Source organism: Pseudophryne corroboree, chromosome 6 (assembly GCF_028390025.1).
Source record: "Pseudophryne corroboree isolate aPseCor3 chromosome 6, aPseCor3.hap2, whole genome shotgun sequence".
NCBI lineage: Eukaryota > Metazoa > Chordata > Amphibia > Anura > Myobatrachidae > Pseudophryne > Pseudophryne corroboree.
The window spans coordinates 100,476,164-100,497,904 of NC_086449.1; the positions used below are offsets into that span (position 1 = coordinate 100,476,164).

The 21,741-nt window shown below is 44.4% G+C and overlaps 1 protein-coding gene across 5 annotated transcripts in view; it reads right to left on the minus strand.

The window, feature by feature from the left end:
- Positions 1-21,741, minus strand: part of NSD3 (nuclear receptor binding SET domain protein 3) — a 300,258-nt gene that overhangs the window by 88,693 nt on the left and 189,824 nt on the right. For all 5 annotated transcript variants that reach the window (XM_063931538.1, XM_063931537.1, XM_063931536.1 and 2 more), the window contains exons 12-13: positions 21,311-21,508; positions 13,732-13,905 (exon numbers count right to left, since the gene is read on the minus strand). In XM_063931538.1, the coding sequence (XP_063787608.1) occupies positions 13,732-13,905; positions 21,311-21,508 (372 nt within the window). The remainder of the gene's footprint in view (positions 1-13,731; positions 13,906-21,310; positions 21,509-21,741) is intronic.

Here is a 21,741-nt window from a genome sequence, read left to right on the forward strand (position 1 = left end):
CAGATGCACTTTGAAGCAGAAGTGATTATCTGTATATTAAAACACATTTGTGCCGTGTGAAATAAGGGCCGTGCTGATATTCTCTCACTTCATTGATTTAAGCCACACCATTCACATTTGGGCCATGTTTTCTCATTTGTTTATGATAGACTAGATACGTTTCATCAGGGAACACAATGGGACCAGCAGGAAAGGAACGACTCCTTATCTCCTAGAACAGGCCTGGCCAACCTGTGGCTCTCCAGATGTAGTGAAACTACACATCCCAGCATGCCCTGCCACAGTTTTAGCATTCCCTTATAGCAAAACTGTGGCAAGGCATGATGGGACTTGTAGTTTCACAACAGCTGGAGAGCCACAGGTTGGCCAGGCCTGTCCTAGAATCACCCTCTTCTCAGAGATGTCATCTTTCTTTCTATCTACAAAGAAATATAAGTAGGCGCTGGTGTACTGGCTATGAGACACTGATGATATTAATACTGACTGCAGCTTCACTTATTTGAGGTGCTGAGCCTCAAAAAACAAAAATTAATAAAAACCACAGAGAGAAGCGCTGTCACTAAAGTATTAATATATTTTATTAAAAATGACCTTATTCATATATAAAAATTATGAGAAAACCTAAACATCCTGTGACTTTAAAAAATCTTTTAGCAGCAACACATCAAAACATGTAACAATTTGTATTCCTCACTAAGGTCTCCTTTGGAACAATGTATCAATCTACCCTTTATATAATGTATAGTAACTCTTGTGATTAACAGGAATTCCTTAGAGTAAGCTCCACGCGTGGGCTGATTGAAACACTTGAAACCATATATTGGTAGAGGGTTTAAAAGTTCATCCGTGATGTATATAGGGATTATTCACATTGATGTCATCCGCTCCATTATTTGTGAAATCCCTATTTAGCTCTTATTTCTCAATAATGCCGTCCAGAATTGATCAGCTTTTCTTATGAAGCTTATAATTGCACAATAACAGATTAAGCATGTGACGCTATTTTGGAGTCTGTTATTATACTTAACCCAACTTATGCAATGGGCAACAATTGTGTTATGTCCGTAGGGCGCCGGCTGCCCGCTCTGGGACACTGCAATAGAATGTGCAGGGCTTGTGAGAAATAATAGATAAAACGCTCACAGTCTCATTCAGATCGGCATAAAAATTCAAAGACTATAATGCTCTCTCACCACTTTCCATCAAGCTTCACCTGGAGCATACTGCTAGCTGTCATAAGCTGAATCTCCGTTTGGTGCGGTGAGCCAAATGCCGAACAGATGCTGGGTGAGGCGCTGAGCGGCGGATGCTGTCGGGGACGTGCTGCAGAAATCAGTCTCTGTTCGTGATGGTTAGCTGGATGCCATGCAGAATGTCGGGCAATGTAATCAGACGGATTGCTTGACGCGTTTCTCAGCCTCAATCCTGGGGCTGTTTCCTCAGACTTCTGAGGAAACAGCCCCAGGATTGAGGCTGAGAAACGCGTCAAGCAATCCGTCTGATTACATTGCCCGACATTCTGCATGGCATCCAGCTAACCATCATGAACAGAGACTGATTTCTGCAGCACGTCCCCGACAGCATCCGCCGCTCAGCGCCTCACCCAGCATCTGTTCGGCATTTGGCTCACCGCACCAAACGGAGATTCAGCTTATGACAGCTAGCAGTATGCTCCAGGTGAAGCTTGATGGAAAGTGGTGAGAGAGCATTATAGTCTTTGAATTTTTATGCCGATCTGAATGAGACTGTGAGCGTTTTATCTATTATTTCTCACAAGCCCTGCACATTCTATTGCAGTGTCCCAGAGCGGGCAGCCGGCGCCCTACGGACATAACACAATTGTTGCCCATTGCATAAGTTGGGTTAAGTATAATAACAGACTCCAAAATAGCGTCACATGCTTAATCTGTTATTGTGCAATTATAAGCTTCATAAGAAAAGCTGATCAATTCTGGACGGCATTATTGAGAAATAAGAGCTAAATAGGGATTTCACAAATAATGGAGCGGATGACATCAATGTGAATAATCCCTATATACATCACGGATGAACTTTTAAACCCTCTACCAATATATGGTTTCAAGTGTTTCAATCAGCCCACGCGTGGAGCTTACTCTAAGGAATTCCTGTTAATCACAAGAGTTACTATACATTATATAAAGGGTAGATTGATACATTGTTCCAAAGGAGACCTTAGTGAGGAATACAAATTGTTACATGTTTTGATGTGTTGCTGCTAAAAGATTTTTTAAAGTCACAGGATGTTTAGGTTTTCTCATAACTTTTATATATGAATAAGGTCATTTTTAATAAAATATATTAATACTTTAGTGACAGCGCTTCTCTCTGTGGTTTTTATCTTTCTTTCTATACCTGGCCTAACGGAAGGCTCAACCTCTTCTACTTGGTAAAAACTTTGAAGAGACATGCATTTCCTCAACTCAACACTTTTGAGGTGATTCTAACGGCTGGTTAGAACTCAGGGGAACAGATGTGGTAGGGTCAGCCCATTGATCTCTGGCAACTACTTGTGCAGGGCTTTCCCTGAGCAGTTTCTTCATCTCCCTGGCTCACAGAGTCGGGTAGGGAAGGATTGCATAACACTTTGCCATTCAAGAGCTGCTGGATGCTTCAAGGCTTCTGAGTCACTAGAGCCATTGGGAGCTGGACAACAATACTTTCCAGATGCTAAAAAGGGATATTCCTTTGGTCATGTTAGAAATTAAGGTATTGAATGAACTCTGCCCACAGGAGCCCATTTCAAGTTTTGACCACTCCCTTTTGCCCCATCTTCCCCCATAAAGGACATGGATTATATGGCGCATGATTATCCTGGTGAAGATCTGTATCCAAGAGCGAGTGATTATCTCCTGTTACAATCCAGATCCAGCACTACATGAGTGTGGGTACTACGGTTGAGACTGTACAAATTATCTCACACAGCTGTTGCCTCCCCAAGATGGTGAATACATCACTCGTATTTAACAGTGGGGGGGCACACTGGTTATCCACATGGGGTCTTTCTGTTTGGCCAATAGAAATTCCTCTGTGCCCCTTCCTTTAACATGGTGAGTTTAGGCTGCTCCAACTGCCAGGTATCTAGCTTCTCAAACTTTATTCCCCAATGTTATGTGCACTGGGTATTGGATTATAAACACATTTTATTACAGTCAAGAGCTCGCCAGACCCCATTACATCAATAACTGGAGATCAGATCTCCACTGTGTAGACTGTACCACATACAATGTATGTTCTGTTAAATTATATGTATGTATTTGCAGCATTACTGCCTCATACCACTTAAATCATGGGTTCAATTTGCAACCAGGGTTCTATTGTGTGAACTTTGACTGTTTAATGTGGGTAATCTCTGAGTTCTCCCATATACTTGTGCATTAAGTGCCTCAATGGAGCAGAGACTGATGTGAATCATCACTTATTCCTTGTCCCTAGAAACAATCTTATACTTTAGAGATATTTCAGAAACACTGGTCTATTATGCAATTAACCATCACCCTCTTGTTAACCTCTTCAGTGAGAAGAGCAATTCCCTTTGTCCACAATCTGTAAGAGAAGCATGAAGGAGAAAATAATTTTTCCAATCAGGGGGACGTAGTCCATCTCTCCAAATCCAGACATATGATGGACATTTTTGCGGGAGTTTCCAAAAAGTTGACTGGATGAGGATTACGGCTCCAGCTGGAAGCTACTGGTGGAATGGTTAGTGTCCCTAGTAGGATAGTGTCTATCCCAGGTTATGAAACACTAAGGCTGACAGAACTGGCTTTACAGTTTTTGAAGAAAATATTCCTTAGTAGACAGACCTTGTTAAATTATACAGCCCTTAGGGGCTAATTCAGACCTGATAGCTAGAGTGTGTTTTTTTTCATCCCTGCGATCAGGTAGTCGCCGCCTACAGGGGATGGGGGAAATCGCTGTGCAGGTGTGCTATCGCATGTGCAGGAGAGCTGCACAAACAGGAGTTTGTGCAGTCTCTGCACAGCCCAGGACTTACTCTTCCAGTGCGATGACCGGGGCCAGAGCTGACATCAGAAACACTCCTTTCAAACGCCTGGTCCCTCCTGTGTTTTTCCGGACACTTCTCTAAAACGTTCAGTTTTTTTCTCACCATTCCATCGCTGCTTGGCGCTCCCCGTCGCTGCAGCCCGTCGCTTCTGCGTATTGCGGTGCATACGTATGTGCAGTTCAGACCTGAACGCCCGCTGGGCGAAAAAGGCACAGCAGCGATCGGTTCTGAATCGGACCCAAAGTGCGGGCATGATATCATTGTTTTTCCATTATCTATTTATCAGATTATTAAAATCCCAACTGCCCTGATGTAACACACCAATTTATCTATAATTTCTTTTGTTTCTTTTCCTCAGAGGACCTGGATCAGAATTCTCAGTGTTACTTAGTGCCAAACTGGTGCGGATTCCAGATAATCGTAGTAAGAGTAAGACACCCTTCTGTACCGTTTCATCACAGTGCGACATGAATCTTCCTTTTAAGGTTCTGCATTGTGCTCTTTCATTCTGTTGTATTTTCTCAGGTTATTGTCCTCCAAACTATTATTTTGAATATACATATTTCTCAACTGGTGTGATGAAACAAGATACTTGAGACTTTTGTAAATATTAGGCACCATACTTCTCAAAGCTCACAAGGATGTACCCAGGGATACTTTTAGCTTCCAGGTGTTCCATGGGCAATAGCAGATAGGTTCAATCATGGTGTAATGTGAATTATATAGTGTTGTGTAAATCAAATTGGCTAAACTTTTTGAAGTCTATATTCTGAATTTCTCCGGCAGGGTCCACAGGTTATCCACAGGATAACAATGGATATGATGAAGCGACAGCGGATTTGCACCAATCGGTCAAAGCTTTTCCGGCCTCCCAGCATGCAATGGGCCCGTCCAATCCCCCTCCAATGCATCAGCCCAGGCAGCCACTGCCTTTCCCATCCAAGCTGAAGCCATAGTTGGCCTTATGACTGCCCCATACAGGTAAAAAATGTTTTTTAGAAAACCATCGACTCTCCTATCAATGACATAATTTAATGATGTTGAAGGCAAAGGTAATGTAGATTTTTGCACTAATCGAATTACATGCGTATCTACTTTAGGAGCCACTTCCCTATTTAAACAATTCCCAGCTGGAAGAGGATAATTGGAATTCCATTTCTTAGGAATTCTAAACTTCTTATTGGGCGTAGCCCAAGCCTTTTCCATAATTTCCGTAAACTGATCTGACCCTGGAAACTCAATCTTGACTGTTTTGGGACGTTTAAACACAGGTGCCTTGGATTTTAACAAAGGCTCTGCTGAATACTCTAAGGATAGAATGGCTTTCATTGCTTTATCCACTGAGCTGAGACCTTCCTCCTCCTCTTCGTATGCCGAAGTAGAATTAATTGAGCTTTCATCTTCCGATGAATCCTCATCTGAATCATGCGATGAAGGATGTAAGTCACATACTAAAGTGGGCAGAACTTCATCATCCAGCCTTGTCTGCAGTGTTCGTTCCGGGAGTCATAAACTGGGAAGCGGATCTTCTCAGTCGACACACTATTCAGGCAAGTGAATGGTCTCTACACTCGGAGGTCTTCCAGACTCTAGTAGACAAGTGGGGATGGCCAGACCTAGATCTCATGGCGTCCCGTCTGAACAACAAAGTTCTTGCATACGGGTCAAGAACAAAGGACCCCAGAGCGATCTTTGTGGATGTCCTGTCGGTGAGATGGGACTTTCATCTGGCTTATGTGTTTCCTCCAATCACCCTATTACCCAGGGTGGTGAGAAAAATTATGCAAGGGAAAGGTGCCATGATACTAATAGCTCCGGCTTGGCCCAGAAGACATTGGTACACAGATCTGCAGAGGATGTCGATGGATGTTCCACTTCTGCTACCTCAAGGCCCAGATCTACTGATGCAGGGTCCTTGTTATCAAAGACATCTGGATCGACTGTCTTTCACGGCGTGGCACTTGAAACATCTATCCTGAAGTCAAGGGGATTCTCACAACAGGTAATTCAAACTATGCTCAGAGCAAGGAAACCTTCCTCAGCTCGCATTTATCACCGAATATGGCAAACCTATATTCATTGGTGCAGTGAACGGAAAATGGACCCCCTAAGGCTTTCAGAGTTTCCAAGGTCTTAGCATTCCTTCAGGCAGTAATGGATAAAGGTTTGAAGGTGGCTTCCTTGAGAGTGCAAGTGTCGGCATTGACTGTATGGTTCCAAAAGAAAATTGACAATTTACAGGATGTGCGTACTTTTTTCCAGGGAATGCGGCACATTCAACCTCCTTTTGTTCCTCCTACAGTGCCTTGGGGCTTAAATCTAGTTCTGAAAGCCCTTCAAGTTGCCCCATTTGAACCACTTAATAAAAGTGGATCTTAAATGGTTGTCAGCTAAAGTTCTCTTTCTACTGGCTATGGCGTCAGCTAGAAGAGTATCAGATTTAGGGGCATTATCATGTCGTTCCCCATTTCTGATATTTTATCCAGATAAAGCAATTCTCAGAACTAGAGCTGGGTATCTTCCGAAGGTGGTGTCTAAATTCCACCTTAATGAAGAAATTGTAGTCCCGGCTTTCCAGGTACCGGGCCTTTCTGCGGGAGCGGATCTACGTGGATCGTACCAGTGCCATCAGAAAGACAAATTCTCTCTTCATTCTCTACGGATTTCACAAGAGAGGATGGACTGCTGATAAGAAGACACTGGCGAGATGGCTTTGGATGACGATTTCAGAAGCATATTCTCAGGCTGATCTCCCTGTTCTGGCTAATGTCTCTGCTCACTCTACGCGTAAGGTAGGTCCATCATGGGCAGCACAACGTGGTGCTTCAGCAGAACCGATATGTAAGGCAACCACATGGTCTTCCATTAACACATTCATCAGATATTATGCCTTGGATACCTTTGCCTCTCATGACGTTGAATTCGAGCAAAGGATTCTGCTGTCCAATCAGGAGCGTCCCCACCACTAAATTGTTTTGGGAAATCCCATTGTTAACCTGTGGATCCTGCCGGAGAAATATGTTATGGTAAGAAATTACCGTTGACAACGGTATTTCTCCTAAGTCCACAGGGATCCCAGCCTGACGCACTTGATTTGAGGATCCTTTTACTCACTAACCTCTTCCTTCTTGTACGGAAGGGTGTGCATGTGTGTTCTTATCGTCTGATTAGGGCTATCTATTATGCTCCTGCCTTGAGCTTTGGAATACAACTGATTTGCCTGAGCAAGGAGGCAGGGAAATATGGACGGGCCCGTTGCATCCTGGGAGGCCGGAAAAGCTTTGACCGATTGGTGCAAATCCATTGTTATCCTGTGGACTTAGGAGAAATACCGTTATTAACGGTAAGTTCTTACCATAACGTATATGTTAACATTATGAATGTATAACCATCACATGCAAGGTGCACAGGAAAACTTGATGTCAGATGTACCATTACTGGCTGATATATGAGCAAACTGAAACGACCCCAATATGTCCTGAAAAAACGCTATACATAAAAACGTACTATGTCTCAGTTCATTTGTACATTACTGTACATTACAGGTATTAATATGTACCTGTTATTTAAGAACTGTTGATTACACGTTTGACAATTAGATGTATTTGCAGCCCTCCGATGTATAGCTATCCAGGGGGCTTGCCTGAGTGCTGACAATGAGGCCAAACTTTTCCACTCACACTTAATAAGGCAGACAAGCTATGGTCCCTTTATGTACTTTATAATCTTTATGAAATCACCTGCCAGACTTGTAGGAGCCGATCACAGCAGGGATGGAGGATGATGCAGGCAAAACCAATTTCTGTGGACTTTTTCCTCAGAGAGAAAACCTTTTAAATAGTTTAGTACCCTGGGAATCACTACACCCTGTTGGAGCCCTAAAAACCAATCACCTACCGGATAAGCCCATTTTGATTACACAAATTTCAACATGGCTGTTCATTCCTTTTTAGGCCATATATAAAGGAGTACTGAAGACCAGGCTTGCATGGTGGATATTGCTGCCTCTGTGGAAGCAACCTTCATCAGGAAGCTCAATAGATCCTTTAGTTGATTTTTCATTCTTAGGCAACTTTCCCTCCCTTTATGGGTGGATTTGGGCATTTAAATTATCCATGATCCTCTATTGAAGACGAGCGAAAAAATAAATAAAAAAAGGTTTTTTTTTTTTCGTTTTTTGCGGTTTCTTCTTAAATCTGAGGTTCTTGGGGATATAGACCAAAATTACCCAGAAAATGTGATCTCTTTTGTTGTTCTTATGGTGTCTATGCTGTACTACTTATAAATGTAGTAGGGACAGCGAAGCAGTGAGTTTATAGAGAAGATATATTCTTTATCCAGTGCTCTGTGCTTTTTAGGGGTGAAATATAACCCATTAGCCGTGTCCCCACAGACTCAGGGAAAAGGATATTACGGTTAACAAAAGTTACCAACGTCTCACTCTTCACCTGGTGAAACTGAATATCTCACTGCCACGCTCAGTATAAGATTTGTATCTGCAGTCATTCTGAATTTACTTTACCAGGAGCTGCGATTCACCTGGGCACTTCATGGGCGGAGGAGCAATTCAACACCCACTCAGCTCATTTTGAGGCTGGGAGAAGAGTGTGTCGCGCAGCACAGCGCATGGACCAAATGGAGGGTGGTAAGTACTGTAATAAATCACTTTTGATTTATCTGATAACACACTATCCATTAAAAAGCAACACATTTACATCAGACACACACTATAGCTCGGAACCTATTCTAAAGCCAGGACACAGCCACCCAGCACTGTTATTGCAACGGAAGCTGGTAGTGCGGAGTTTACTAGATTTAAAATGATTAGATACAGCACATAAATATATGTATCAGAAGGAAGACACGCTGCCACCAAAAGGTGGTTGGTGGTTTATTAATCAATTAGAATTTAGCTCTTATTTTTACAAATATTTGAATTAATTTAAGCCGGACTAAGAACAACCTATACTCTTTCTATGCTATGGATCTGATAGTGTCTGCTTAGAGCATTATAAACAGTGGGTCTGATTCTGAGTCATACTGAATATGAACGCAAGGGATCGAATGCAATGGCTTGCGAGACGGCCGAAGCGCCGAGACTTCGGCCGAACTCGTACGTTGTTGTTTTTTTAAGCAGCAAACGTTAACAAGGCAAAACCTGGTTGGTTTTGCCTTTTAAACGTTTGCTGCTTTAAAAAAATGTACAAGTTCATCCGAAATCTCAGAGCTACGGCCGTCTCGCAAGCCATTACATCCGCTCCCCCCGCATGTCCGATATACATGGCATACAAAAACAAACTGATAGGCACAGTGGGTGTTATCCACAGCAGAAAGTTATAGTCAACCTGTTTGCTTTCTAGCAGTAAAATGTTAATCTAGAGCCACATGGACACCATGAAGGACAACCCAATTTCCTTTTTCATATTGCAGTAAATTATCCAAGCAGCTAATACACTTGATAACTCATTACCTGCCTTGGGAATTGTGGTATAAATAACTGTATATTACTGAGGGCAGAATGATCTTACCACTACCATGATTACATATCCTACAATTTCCTCTCATTAACAGCTCACTGACTATGAGAAAGGTGAGACCAGAATTCTCTCTTCATATTTAAGGTCTCTGCTGCTGTTGCAGTTTACAGATCATCAAATCAAAATTTCCTTCTCATACTTATTACCACATCCTTGTTTTCCACAGCTTAGTTGGCACCAGACTTTCACCATGAAGTCACAGAAAAGGAATATTATCCATACATGGTAAGGCACATGGGGAAAGCTGTTTGTCTGTCTCATATACATGAGATTAAATAGGTTTATGAAAACGGATAGTTACATGTCAATAATCAGTTGTAGGATTTATTTTGTACTAGATTAAAGACAGAGGGATAACTGTAATAATCCGCGAACTGCAGGCATCTGTGGGTTCCCCATGCGTCTGATGGTTTAAAGTAGCAATCATTTAACAAAGCAAAGCCATCTGGTTTAGACAGTGAAATAATTAGTACATTTAAACATCAGCCATACTCACCGGGAACCCACCGGCACCTGCAGTTCACACTATTACATTTTCTGCAGGATCGGATCTGGTTGCTATGGGTTACAGCTCTCATAGAATGCCTCCTAGTGGTGAAAATACTACTTTCCAGTTACTTATGGGATTAAAGACTTTTTGCAGAATATGGATTTTTGGATTCATATATCCATATGGTCTGTGCCAATTGTATTCTTTATATCCAAAACAGACCCTTACTGCCTGTATACAGCTACAAACATGTCATCCAGAATACAGTATTGTCTGGGAATTGTCACCGGGACATTATCAAGTGTAATTGCTGTTTGTAAAGCAGGTAATGAGCAATGAGTTTGTTAAAATAAAAACATTGAAGGAGATGTGAATAAATAAGAACAAAAGACTCTATATAGGCTGCTTCTGGTCAGGGAGTTTTACACATTCTTTATCTGTGGGTGGGTTCTGCTATGAACTAATATACCATTTAAAGGGATTTATACACAGAAATTTAATTACATTCTGGCTGGAAACAGAGTTTAGATTAAGAGGTCTATGTACTAAGCCTTGGAGAGAGAAAGTGGACGGAAAACCAACCAGCTCCTGTCTGTCATTTTTCAGACACAGCCTGTAACATGGCAGTGAGGAGCTGGTACTTTATCTCTCTCCAAGGTGAGGAGCTGGTACTTTATCTCTCTCCAAGGTGAGGAGCTGGTACTTTCTCTCTCTCCAAGGCTTAATAAATAGACCCCTAAATCTTAATTACCAACAATGATCAAGCAACAAAAATGTACAAAGCATAATAGCTAGCAGTTAAAATCTTAAACTCTTTAAGTACAATTTAATCTAGAAATCTCATTCAATCAGTATAGTTATTTGGTGCCAGAATGACACCTCAGACGATGTATAAAACTGGTATATAACCAAATGTCTGAATTGCTAACAAACATGGTAACTTGTAGATGTAATATTATACTACCAAATAATTACATTTGTTAATTAGATGGGAATTGTCAACATACACTATTTTGTCATTAATCTCGGTTTCCCTGTTATATTTCAGAATAAACCAGTTTTCTATGCATACTCCCTTCCTAGGGGTGAGTTTACCAAGTAGCGCTTTTCACAACGCTGCATCTTCGGCCACTGGATTTAAAAACCTGGGGTGTTTTGCATTTAATATTCACGCCCCTTTAAATCCAACGTCAAACTGCTGAAAACTGCTGCTCAGTAAATTTACCCCGATCTTCCATATTCTTGTTTTTATGTTGTGTGTTTCAACATTTCTTTTCATTATGCCCTTTATTTTATTGGGTATTTTTGCAATAGTACAGAACTCTAAACTGAGAGAAACAAGACAACACAGATCAAGGAGATACGAGAAGGTGAATGTCTGTAAACACACTGACATTTCCTGGCCTGTAATCGTTTTGGGTGAATTTTTCTTTTTCTTTAAACCACGGTCAGTTGATTCACATCATTAAAAACGGATGATGCTGCATAATAGAGCATCACTTATAGTCATAATGTACTTACATTTCACAGAACACTGTATGGTTATAATACAGCTATAGCTGTATTATAATGTCAATTTAAATTCCAAACATAGAAAGAATAACACGTCAGTGTAAAAAATATAAAGCCATGTCCAGGTCTCCTGCTACTTTATACTCTCTCAATTTATTTGCGTGTCTATTGCATTTTTTACCCCAAGTTTGGTATATTCCTCCTCTTCTCTACCATTATCCTAGCACATGCTGGTGTCCTTCTCACCTTTACCGTTCCCCTGCCGTGTGCTGTGATTCTCCTCACCTTTCCTGATCATCTACCATGTGCTGTGCTGCTCCTTACCTCTTCCGTTTCCCTACCATGCGCACATCTCCTCCTCACCTCTACCGTTCACCTACAGCAGTGGTTCTCAACCTCGGTCCTTAAGTACCCCCAACAGTTTATGTTTTCCAGGTCATCTAGCAGTTGAACAGGTGTATTCATTACTCATAGCCCTTTCATACCAAAAATGCAGGGACTTACCCGGGAATTCGGTCCCAGGATCATGCAGGGACATTCCCGGGTTGGGCCCCCGTTTACACCAGCATTTGGAGCCGGGGCGTCCCGGGTCGGCACCTTTCATACTGAAATTGGGATGGCCCTACATTTTATGAGAATGTCATTAGAAATAGCCTTTTTTAGGCCCACAAAGATGCGGTCATTACAGAGAAGGAGGGAGAGAGGAAGGGAGGGCAGGCCTGCTCACCTCATTGCAGCAATCATGGCCGACAGAGTACCACTGTGTATGTGTGAGCATCCTTTACAGTGCCTGTGATCTGGCGCCGGATCTCCTCTTCCCCTCTAATGCTTAAAAGCTCCCTCACCTCCTCTTTTATCCAAGACATTGCAGGGCTGCAGGGGTTAAAAAGCGCTACGGGGGTCTGTTGTGCCACAGAGCTGCAAGTAACTGCCTCCACGCTGTGTGATGCCTCTGCACGGCTCTGAAAAATCACAACACCACGAAGATGCCCTGCATAGCCAATCAGCATCAGCAGAGGCAACCCGAGAAGGCGGGACATGTCCCTGCACCGTTCACACTGGCCAGGATCCCGGGAAGATCCCGGAACAACCCTGGTACATATAGCAGGGTTGAAATGCCGGGGCATGATTCCCGGGATTTTGTCCCGGGACCCTTTCACACCAGCGCTACACCCGGGTTGTTGACGGGGTCAACAAGGTAAAATAGGCTGGTGTGAAAGGGGTATCACTGGCACATTTTAAAAGACCCATAGGTGGACCTAATTATTTAACTTGCAATCCTGTGAGACTTGGAAAATATGAACTGTTGGGGGTATTTGGGGACCATGGTTGGGAACCACTGACCTACAGTGTTGCTGTGCTGCTCCTCACCTCTCCCGTTCCCCTACCATGTGCAGTCTCCTCTTCACCTCTCCCGTTCTTCTACAATGTGCCGGTCTCCTCCTCACCTCTTCCGTTCACATTTCGTATGCTGTGCTTCTCCTCACCACTACTGTTCCCCTAGCATGTGTGGCCTCCTCGACACCTCTCATGTTCTTCTACAATGTTCCGGTCTCCTCCACACCTCTCCCATTCTCCTACCATGTGTCGGTCTCCTCTTCCTAGCCTCTCTTGTTTTCCTACCATGTGTCAGTCTCTTTCTCACACCTCTCATTCCCCACATGTGCCTGTCCTCCTCCTCACCTCTACCCTTCTCCTCCCATGCGCTAGGTTCCTCCTCACTTCTCCCGTTTCCCCACATGTGCTAGGCTCCTCCTCACCTATCTATTCCCATCACAGGAACCATGTATTCTTATATCTATTCCCTTCACATTCCCAGCTTCTCCTTGTCTCTCCCATTTTCTGCACATGCTTCTCCACATTTCACTGCTTCCCCTAAAAATGTGGTGTCTTTGCATCACCCAATATTTCTCCCCATGCCCACATAGCATAACTTTATCATATCTATGTTTCCAACTATTTCTTCCCCAACTGCCAGTTCCTTACTGTATCCCTTGCAAACATGTAGTGTAACAGAGTGATGGGTCTATAAATAACACAGAAATGTAAGCACACTACATACACTATTCTCAATTACTGCTTTTAGGAGTTAGCACTAAGAGAATGCCCACTTACTAACCACCCATGTGCTCTAACATACAACGTACACATCTCACATTGCTTACCTCGAGCACACACGAAGCAGAAGCTCACGTTAACAGCGCAGGATGAATGCCCGCTGCGTTTGGAATGGTTGCTGCAAATGATGAGACTAAAAGAGAGAATAAGGCTGCCTGCAGCCACACAGCTGTCTCCACTGTGATATGCCACAGGGCACCGCACACAGCGTAACATGCGCCCTGCAAGAGAAGAGCCCATATAATAGTTTTAAATATCCGCACACATACGAGTACTCAGTGGCCCCTTTATTAGGTACACCTACTTGTTAATGCATATATCTGATCAGCCAATCATGTGCCAGAACCACAATGTATAAAAGCACACACCAAGAGGTTCAGTAGTTATCAGACCAAACCTCAGAATAGGAAGAAATAAGATCTAAGTTATTTTGTCCACGGAATGATCGCTTGTGTCATATGGCTTGGACTATCTCAGAAACGGACGATGTCATGGGTTTTTCACACACAACAAAGCCTACAGTGGAAATGGGAGACTCACAGCATGAATGTGCAGATGACAAATCTGCCGTCACTGTGTGATCCTATCATGTTACCATGAGCCAGAACTTCTAAGTCAGGCATGTCCGAGCTGCGGCCCGCCAGCTGTTGTCAAGCTACATATCCCAGCATGCCCTGACACAGTTCTGCTGTCAGAGAATTATAAGGCTGTGTCAGGGCATGCTGGGATGTATAGTTTCTCAACAGCTGGAGGGCCGCAGTTTGGACATGCCTGCTCTAAGCAATGTTTCCAACACCATGTTACATTCAGGCTGTTCTGGGGGAAATGTGAGGTTTTATCCAGTAATAGAAAGGTGCCATAATAAAGTGGCCACTGAGTCAATAGGTATAATTGTACAAGTACCATATAAGGCCAACAGGCTCATTCAGCAATTCAAGCTGTAAGAGTTGTAATGTAATTATCATCAAAGTTCACAGCAGTCATCTTGCGGAAGGGATGCAGTCAATTTACCTACAATCAAAATCCCGACTGTCAAAATACTGACAACCATAAACCGATGATCAAAATACAGACGAAGTCAAAATACCGACATTAAAAATGTAGACACTGTCAAAATACCGATATTTAAAATGTTGACAGGTCTACAAAAAAAAATAAGAATTTACTTACCGATAATTCTATTTCTCGTAGTCCGTAGTGGATGCTGGGAACTCCGTAAGGACCATGGGGAATAGCGGCTCCGCAGGAGACTGGGCACATCTAAAGAAAGCTTTAGGATCACCTGGTGTGCACTGGCTCCTCCCCCTATGACCCTCCTCCAAGCCTCAGTTAGGATACTGTGCCCGGACGAGCGTACACAATAAGGAAGGATTTTGAATCCCGGGTAAGACTCATACCAGCCACACCAATCACACTGTACAACTTGTGATCTGAACCCAGTTAACAGCATGATAATAGAGGAGCCTCTAGAAAAGATGGCTCACTACAACAATAACCCGAATTTTTTGGTAACAATAATTATGTACCAGTATTGCAGACAATCCGCACTTGGGATGGGCGCCCAGCATCCACTACGGACTACGAGAAATAGAATTATCGGTAAGTAAATTCTTATTTTCTCTGACGTCCTAGTGGATGCTGGGAACTCCGTAAGGACCATGGGGATTATACCAAAGCTCCCAAACGGGCGGGAGAGTGCGGATGACTCTGCAGCACCGAATGAGAGAACTCCAGGTCCTCCTCAGCCAAGATATCAACTTTGTAGAATTTTACAAACGTATTTGCTCCTGACCAAGTAACTGCTCGGCAAAGTTGTAAAGCCGAGACCCCTCGGGCAGCTGCCCAAGATGAGCCCACCTTCCTTGTGGAGTGGGCATTTTAAGATTTTTGGCTGTGGCAGGCCTGCCACAGAATGTGCAAGCTGAATTGTACTACAAATCCAACGAGCAATCGTCTGCTTAGAAGCAGGAGCACCCAGTTTGTTGGGTGCATACAGGATAAACAGCGAGTCAGATTTTCTGACTCCAGCCGTCCTGGAAACATGTATTTTCAGGGTCCTGACCACGTCAAGCAACTTGGAATCCTCCAAGTCCTTAGTAGCCGCAGGTACCACAATAGGTTGGTTCATGTGAAATGCAGAAACCACCTTAGGTAGAAAATTTGAGGACGAGTCCTCAATTCTGCCCTTTCAGAATGAAATATTAAGTAAGGGCTTTTATATGATAAAGCCGCCAATTCTGACACCCGCCTGGCTGAAACCAGGGCTAACTCGTCACTTCCATGTGAGATATTTTAAGTCCACAGTGGTGAGTGGTTCAAACCAATGTGACTTTAGGAAACTCAACACAACATTGAGATCCCCAAGGTGCCACTGGAGGCACAAAAGGAGACTGTATATGCAGTACCCCTTTTACAAATGTCTGAACTTCAGGCACTGAAGCCAGTTCTTTTTGGAAGAAAATCGACAGGGCCGAAATTTGAACCTTAATGGACCCTAATTTTAGGCCCATAGACAGTCCTGTTTGCAGGAAATGGAGGAAACGACCCAGTTGAAATTCCTCTGTAGGGGCCTTCTTGGCCTCACTCCACGCAACATATTTTCGCCAAATGCGGTGATAATGTTTTGCGGTTACGTCTTTCCTGGCCTTGACCAGGGTAGGGATCTTCAGGATCCGGCGTTCAACCGCCATGCCGTCAAACGCAGCCGCGGTAAGTCTTGGAACAGACAAGGCCCCTGCTGGAGCAGGTCCTTTCTTAGAGGTAGAGGCAACGGTTCGTCCGTGAGCATCTCTTGAAGTTCCGGATACCAAGTCCTTCTTGGCCAATCCGGAACCACGAGTATAGTTCTTACTCCTCTCCTTCTTATGATTCTCAGTACTTTTGGTATGAGGGGCAGAGGAGGGAACACATACACTGACTGGTACACCCACGGTGTTACCAGAGCGTCCACCGCTATTGCCTGAGGGTCCCTTGACCTGGCGCAATATCTGTCTAGTTTTTTGTTTAGACGGGACGCCATTATGTCCACCTTTTGTTTTTCCCAACGGTTTACAATCAGGTGGAAGACTTCTGGGTGAAGTCCCCACTCTCCCGGGTGAAGGTCGTGTCTGCTGAGGAAGTCTGCTTCCCAGTTGTCCACTCCCGGAATGAACACTGCTGACAGTGCTATCACATGATTTTCCGCCCAGCGAAAATCCTTGCAGCTTCTGCCATTGCCCTCCTGCTTCTCGTGCCGCCCTGTCTGTTTACGTGGGCGACTGACGTGATGTTGTCCGATTGGATCAATACCGCCTGACCCTGAAGCAGGGGTTTCGCTTGACTTAGGGCATTGTAAATGGCCCTTAGTTCCAGAATGTTTATATGAAGAGATGTCTCCAGGCTTGACCAGAAGCCCTGGAAATTCCTTCCCTGTGTGACTGCTCCCCAGCCTCGCAGGCTGGCTTCCGTGGCCACCAGGACCCAGTCCCGAATGCCGAATCTGCGGCCCTCTAGAAGATGAGCACTCTGCAACCACCACAGGAAGGATACCCTTGTCCCTGGTGACAGGGTTATCCGCTGAAGCATCTGAAGATGCGACCCGGACCATTTGTCCAGTAGGTTCCACTGGAAAGTCTTGCGTGGAATCTGCCGAATGGGATTGCTTCGTAGGAAGCCACCATTTTTACCCAGAACCCTTGTGCATTGATGCACTGAGACTTGGTTCGGTTTTAGGAGGTTCCTGACTAGCTCGGATAACTCCCTGGCTTTCTCCTCCGGGAGAAGCACCTTCTTTCTGGATTATGTCCAGAATCATCCCTAGGAACAGAAGACAAGTCGTCGGAACCAGCTGTGATTTTGGAATATTGAAAATCCAATCGTGCTGCCGCAACACTACCTGATATAGTGCTACACCGATCTCCAACTGTTCCCTGGATCTTACCCTTATCAGGGAATCGTCCAAGTAAAGGATAACTAAAATTCCCTTCCTTCGAAGGAATATCATCATTTCGGTCATTACTTCAGTAAAGACCCGGGGTGCCGTGGACCATCCCTACGGCAGCGTCCGAACTGATACAGTTCTGTACCATAACCTGAAATACCCTTGGTGAGAAGGGTAAATTTTGACATGAAGGTAAGCCTCCTTGATGTCCCGAGACATCATGTAGTCCCCTTCTTCCAGGTTTGCAATCACTGCTCTGAGTGACTCAATTTTGAATTTGAACCTCTGTATGCAAGTGTTCAAAGATTTTAGATTTTAGATTTTAAAATCGGTCTCACCGAGCCGTCTGGCTTCGGTACCACAATAGTGTGGAATAATACCCCGTTCCCTGTTGCAGGAGGGGTACCTTGATTATCACCTGCTGGGAATACAGCTTGTGAATGGCTTCCAAAACTGCCTCCCTGTCAGCGGGAGACGTCGGTAAAACAGACTTTTGGAAACGGCGAGGGGAATACGTCTCGAATTCCAATTTGTACCCCTGAAATATTATCTGAAGGATCCAGGGGTCTACTTGCGAGTGAGCCCACTGCGCACTGAAATTCATTGAGAACGGGACCCCACCGTGCCTGAACTTGTAAAGCCCTAGCGTCATACTGAGGGCTTGGCAGCGGCGGAAAAGGGTTTCTGTTCCTTGGAACTGGCTGATCTCTGCAGCCATTTTCCTCTCCCTCTGTCACGAGCAGAAAAGAGGAACCCTTTTGTCCGCTTGCCAACCAGGACTGCGCCTGATAATACGGCGTCTTATTTTGAGAGGCGACCTGGGGTACATCCCCTCTTTTAAGGCAATACTTCCAAATGCCGTTTGGAATCCGCATCACCTGACCACTTTACTGGAATAATTGGACAACGCACTTATACTTGATGCCAGTCGGCAAATATTCCGCTGTGCATCCTGCATATATAGAAATGCATCTTTTAATTGCTCTATAGGCAATAATATACTGTCCTTATCTAGGATATCATATTTCCAGTCAGGGAATCCGACCACGCCAACCCAGCACTGCACATCCAGGCTGAGGCGATTGCTGGTCGCAGTATAACACCAGTATGTGTGTAAATACATTTTAGGATACGCTCCTGCTTTCTATCAGCAGGATCCTTAAGGGCGGCCATCTCAGGAGAGGGTAGAGCCCTTATTTTTACAAGCGTGTGAGCGCTTTATCCACCCTAGGGGGTGTTTCCCAACGCACCCTAACCTCTGGCGGGAAAAGGTATACTGCCAATAACTTTTTAGAAAATATCAATTGTTATCGGGGGGAAACCCACGCATCATCACACACCTCATTTTATTTCTCAGATTCAGGAAAACTACAGGAAGTTTTTCCTCACCAAACATAATACCCCTTTTTTTTTGGTGGTATTCATATTATCAGAAAAGTGTAAACTTTTTCCATTGCCTCAATCATGCAATGTGTGGCCCTATTGGAAATCACGGTTGTCTCTTCACCGTCGACACAGGAGTCAGTACCCCTGTCGGCGTCTGTATCTGAGGTAACGGGCGCTTTAGGGCCCCTGTATGAGACGTCTGGACATGCACAAGCTGAGTAGCCGGCTGTCTCATGTCAACCACTGTCTTTTATACAAAGCTGACAGTACATCCACTCAGGTGTCGACCCCCTAGGGGGTGACAACACTATTTCAGACACTCTACTCCGTCTCCTCATCATTTTTCTCCTCATACATGTCGACACCAACGTACCGACACACAGCACACACACAGGGAATGCTCTGATAGAGGACAGGACCCCACTAGCCCTTTGGGGAGACAGAGGGAGAGTTTGCCAGCACACACCAGAGCGCTATATATATATACAGGGATAACCTTATATAAGTGTTTTTCCCTTTATAGCTGCTGTATTGTTATATACTGCGCCTAATTTGTGCCCCCCTCTCTTTTTTAACCCCTTTCTGTAGTGTAGTGACTGCAGGGGAGAGCCAGGGAGCTTCCCTCCAACTGAGCTGTGAGGGAAAATGGCGCCAGTGTGCTGAGGAGATAGGCTCCGCCCCTTTCTCGGCGTCCTTATCATCCTTTTTCTGTATGTTTTAGCAGGGGTTAAATGCATCCATATAGCCCAGGAGTTATATGTGATGCATTTATTTTAGCCATATAAGGTTTTTTTATCGATTTATTGCGTCTCAGGGCGCTGCCCCCCCCAGCGCCCTGCACCCTCAGTGACCGGAGTGTGAAGTGTGCTGAGAGCAATGGCGCACAGCTGCGGTGCTGTGCGCTACCTTATCTGAAGACAGGATCGTCTTCTGCCGCCGATTTTTCCGGACCTCTTCGCTCTTCTGGCTCTGTAAGGGGGACGGCGGCGCGGCTCCGGTGACCCATCCAGGCTGAACCTGTGATCGTCCCTCTGGAGCTAATGTCCAGTAGCCTAAGAAGCCCAATCCACTCTGCACGCAGGTGAGTTCGCTTCTTCTCCCCTTAGTCCCTCGATGCAGTGAGCCTGTTGCCAGCAGGTCTCACTGAAAATAATAAACCTAAACTAAAACTTTCACAAAGAGCTCAGGAGAGCCCCTAGTGTGCACCCTTCTCGTCGGGCACAGAAATCTAACTGAGGCTTGGAGGAGGGTCATAGGGGGAGGAGCCAGTGCACACCAGGTGATCCTAAAGCTTTCTTTAGATGTGCCCAGTCTCCTGCGGAGCCGCTATTCCCCATGGTCCTTACGGAGTTCCCAGCATCCACTAGGACGTCAGAGAAAACAACATTAGTTTTCCAATCCATTGACTAGTCCATACTTTACCATCCCAGTGGACCTTAATAGTGCTCGAAGCATGGTGAGTGCAGCGAGCCATGCGAGGGGACGCGGCACACTTATACGGTGTCCATGTCGACATACACCCCCCAAATATTATGAAAAATGTGTGTCGACTTATTGACCTGACGACATTTTAAAAGTAGATATTTTGATCGTGTCGATATTTTAAATGATGGTATTTTGACCATGTCCGTTTTTTGACCTTGTCGGTATTTTGAACATGGGGATTTTGATTGTAGGTAAATCATTCTGATCCCGTGCGGAATATACACTCAATAATAGCACCAGATTTATTTTTTTGCCCATTCCACCATAAAGCATGTGCTTATGTCATACACATTTTGGAATGTGCACCCTTCTCTGTTCTAGAAGATATTGCATGGGCTTTTCCAGTATATATATTGCCCTCTATGCCAATGAGTTTCACACAAACAGGCCTGATATAATGCAGTCATCATGTTGTCATACACAGTCTACATATGCAAGACTCCTGCACATACACACGAGAGGCAGTCATTGTGCAAGAAGAACCAAAATGCAGCCTATCCATTGTATAGGAACAGAGGGGAAGATGTATTAACCTGGAGAAGGCATAAAGGAAGTGATAAACCAGTGATATGTGCAAGATGATAAAGGCACCAGCCAATCAGATCCTATATGTAAATTAACAGTTAGAATCTGATTGGTTGGTGCCTTTATCACCTTGCACATATCACTGGTTTATCACTTCCATATGCCTTCTCCAGGTTAATACATCTGCCCCAGAGTGCCTTTATGAATCCTCTACGTAAATGAATAGGCAACATTTTCCTGACTGTGGCTGCTTTCAGTGTGTGTATATGTGTTTGGAACATGAGTATACACATGCATCTCTCCAGTGTCACCTTTGCTAGCTCGGTAGAGGTCTTTGTCAGCAGTACACGAACTACAGCAGTGATGTGGGCACCGGAAGCCCCTGGAATCGAAGACTGTTGCAGAATATTGCCGTGCACAAGCTTCATGGTAGAACTTGCCACATGATGGCACAGAGCAGCGCTTTACGCTGGTGCTGGGTATCTTGCAGGAGAAGCAGGTGTGGAGCCCTGTATAAGAGAAGCAAAGAGACAAATCTATAAAATGTAACAAAGTACTTTTGGCTTCAGCAGCTGTCGTTTGTATAACACAATTGGAGCAATTCAATTGTTGCGCCGTTTAAACGTCCGATAGCCGTGGGGTGACATTTATTTTTGCTGCCTCCTGAGGCGCAAGTAGAAATGCGTGCAAAGTCTGTGGTTCGGGCGCCTTAACCAGGACTTTAGAAGGGATTAGCTGCTAT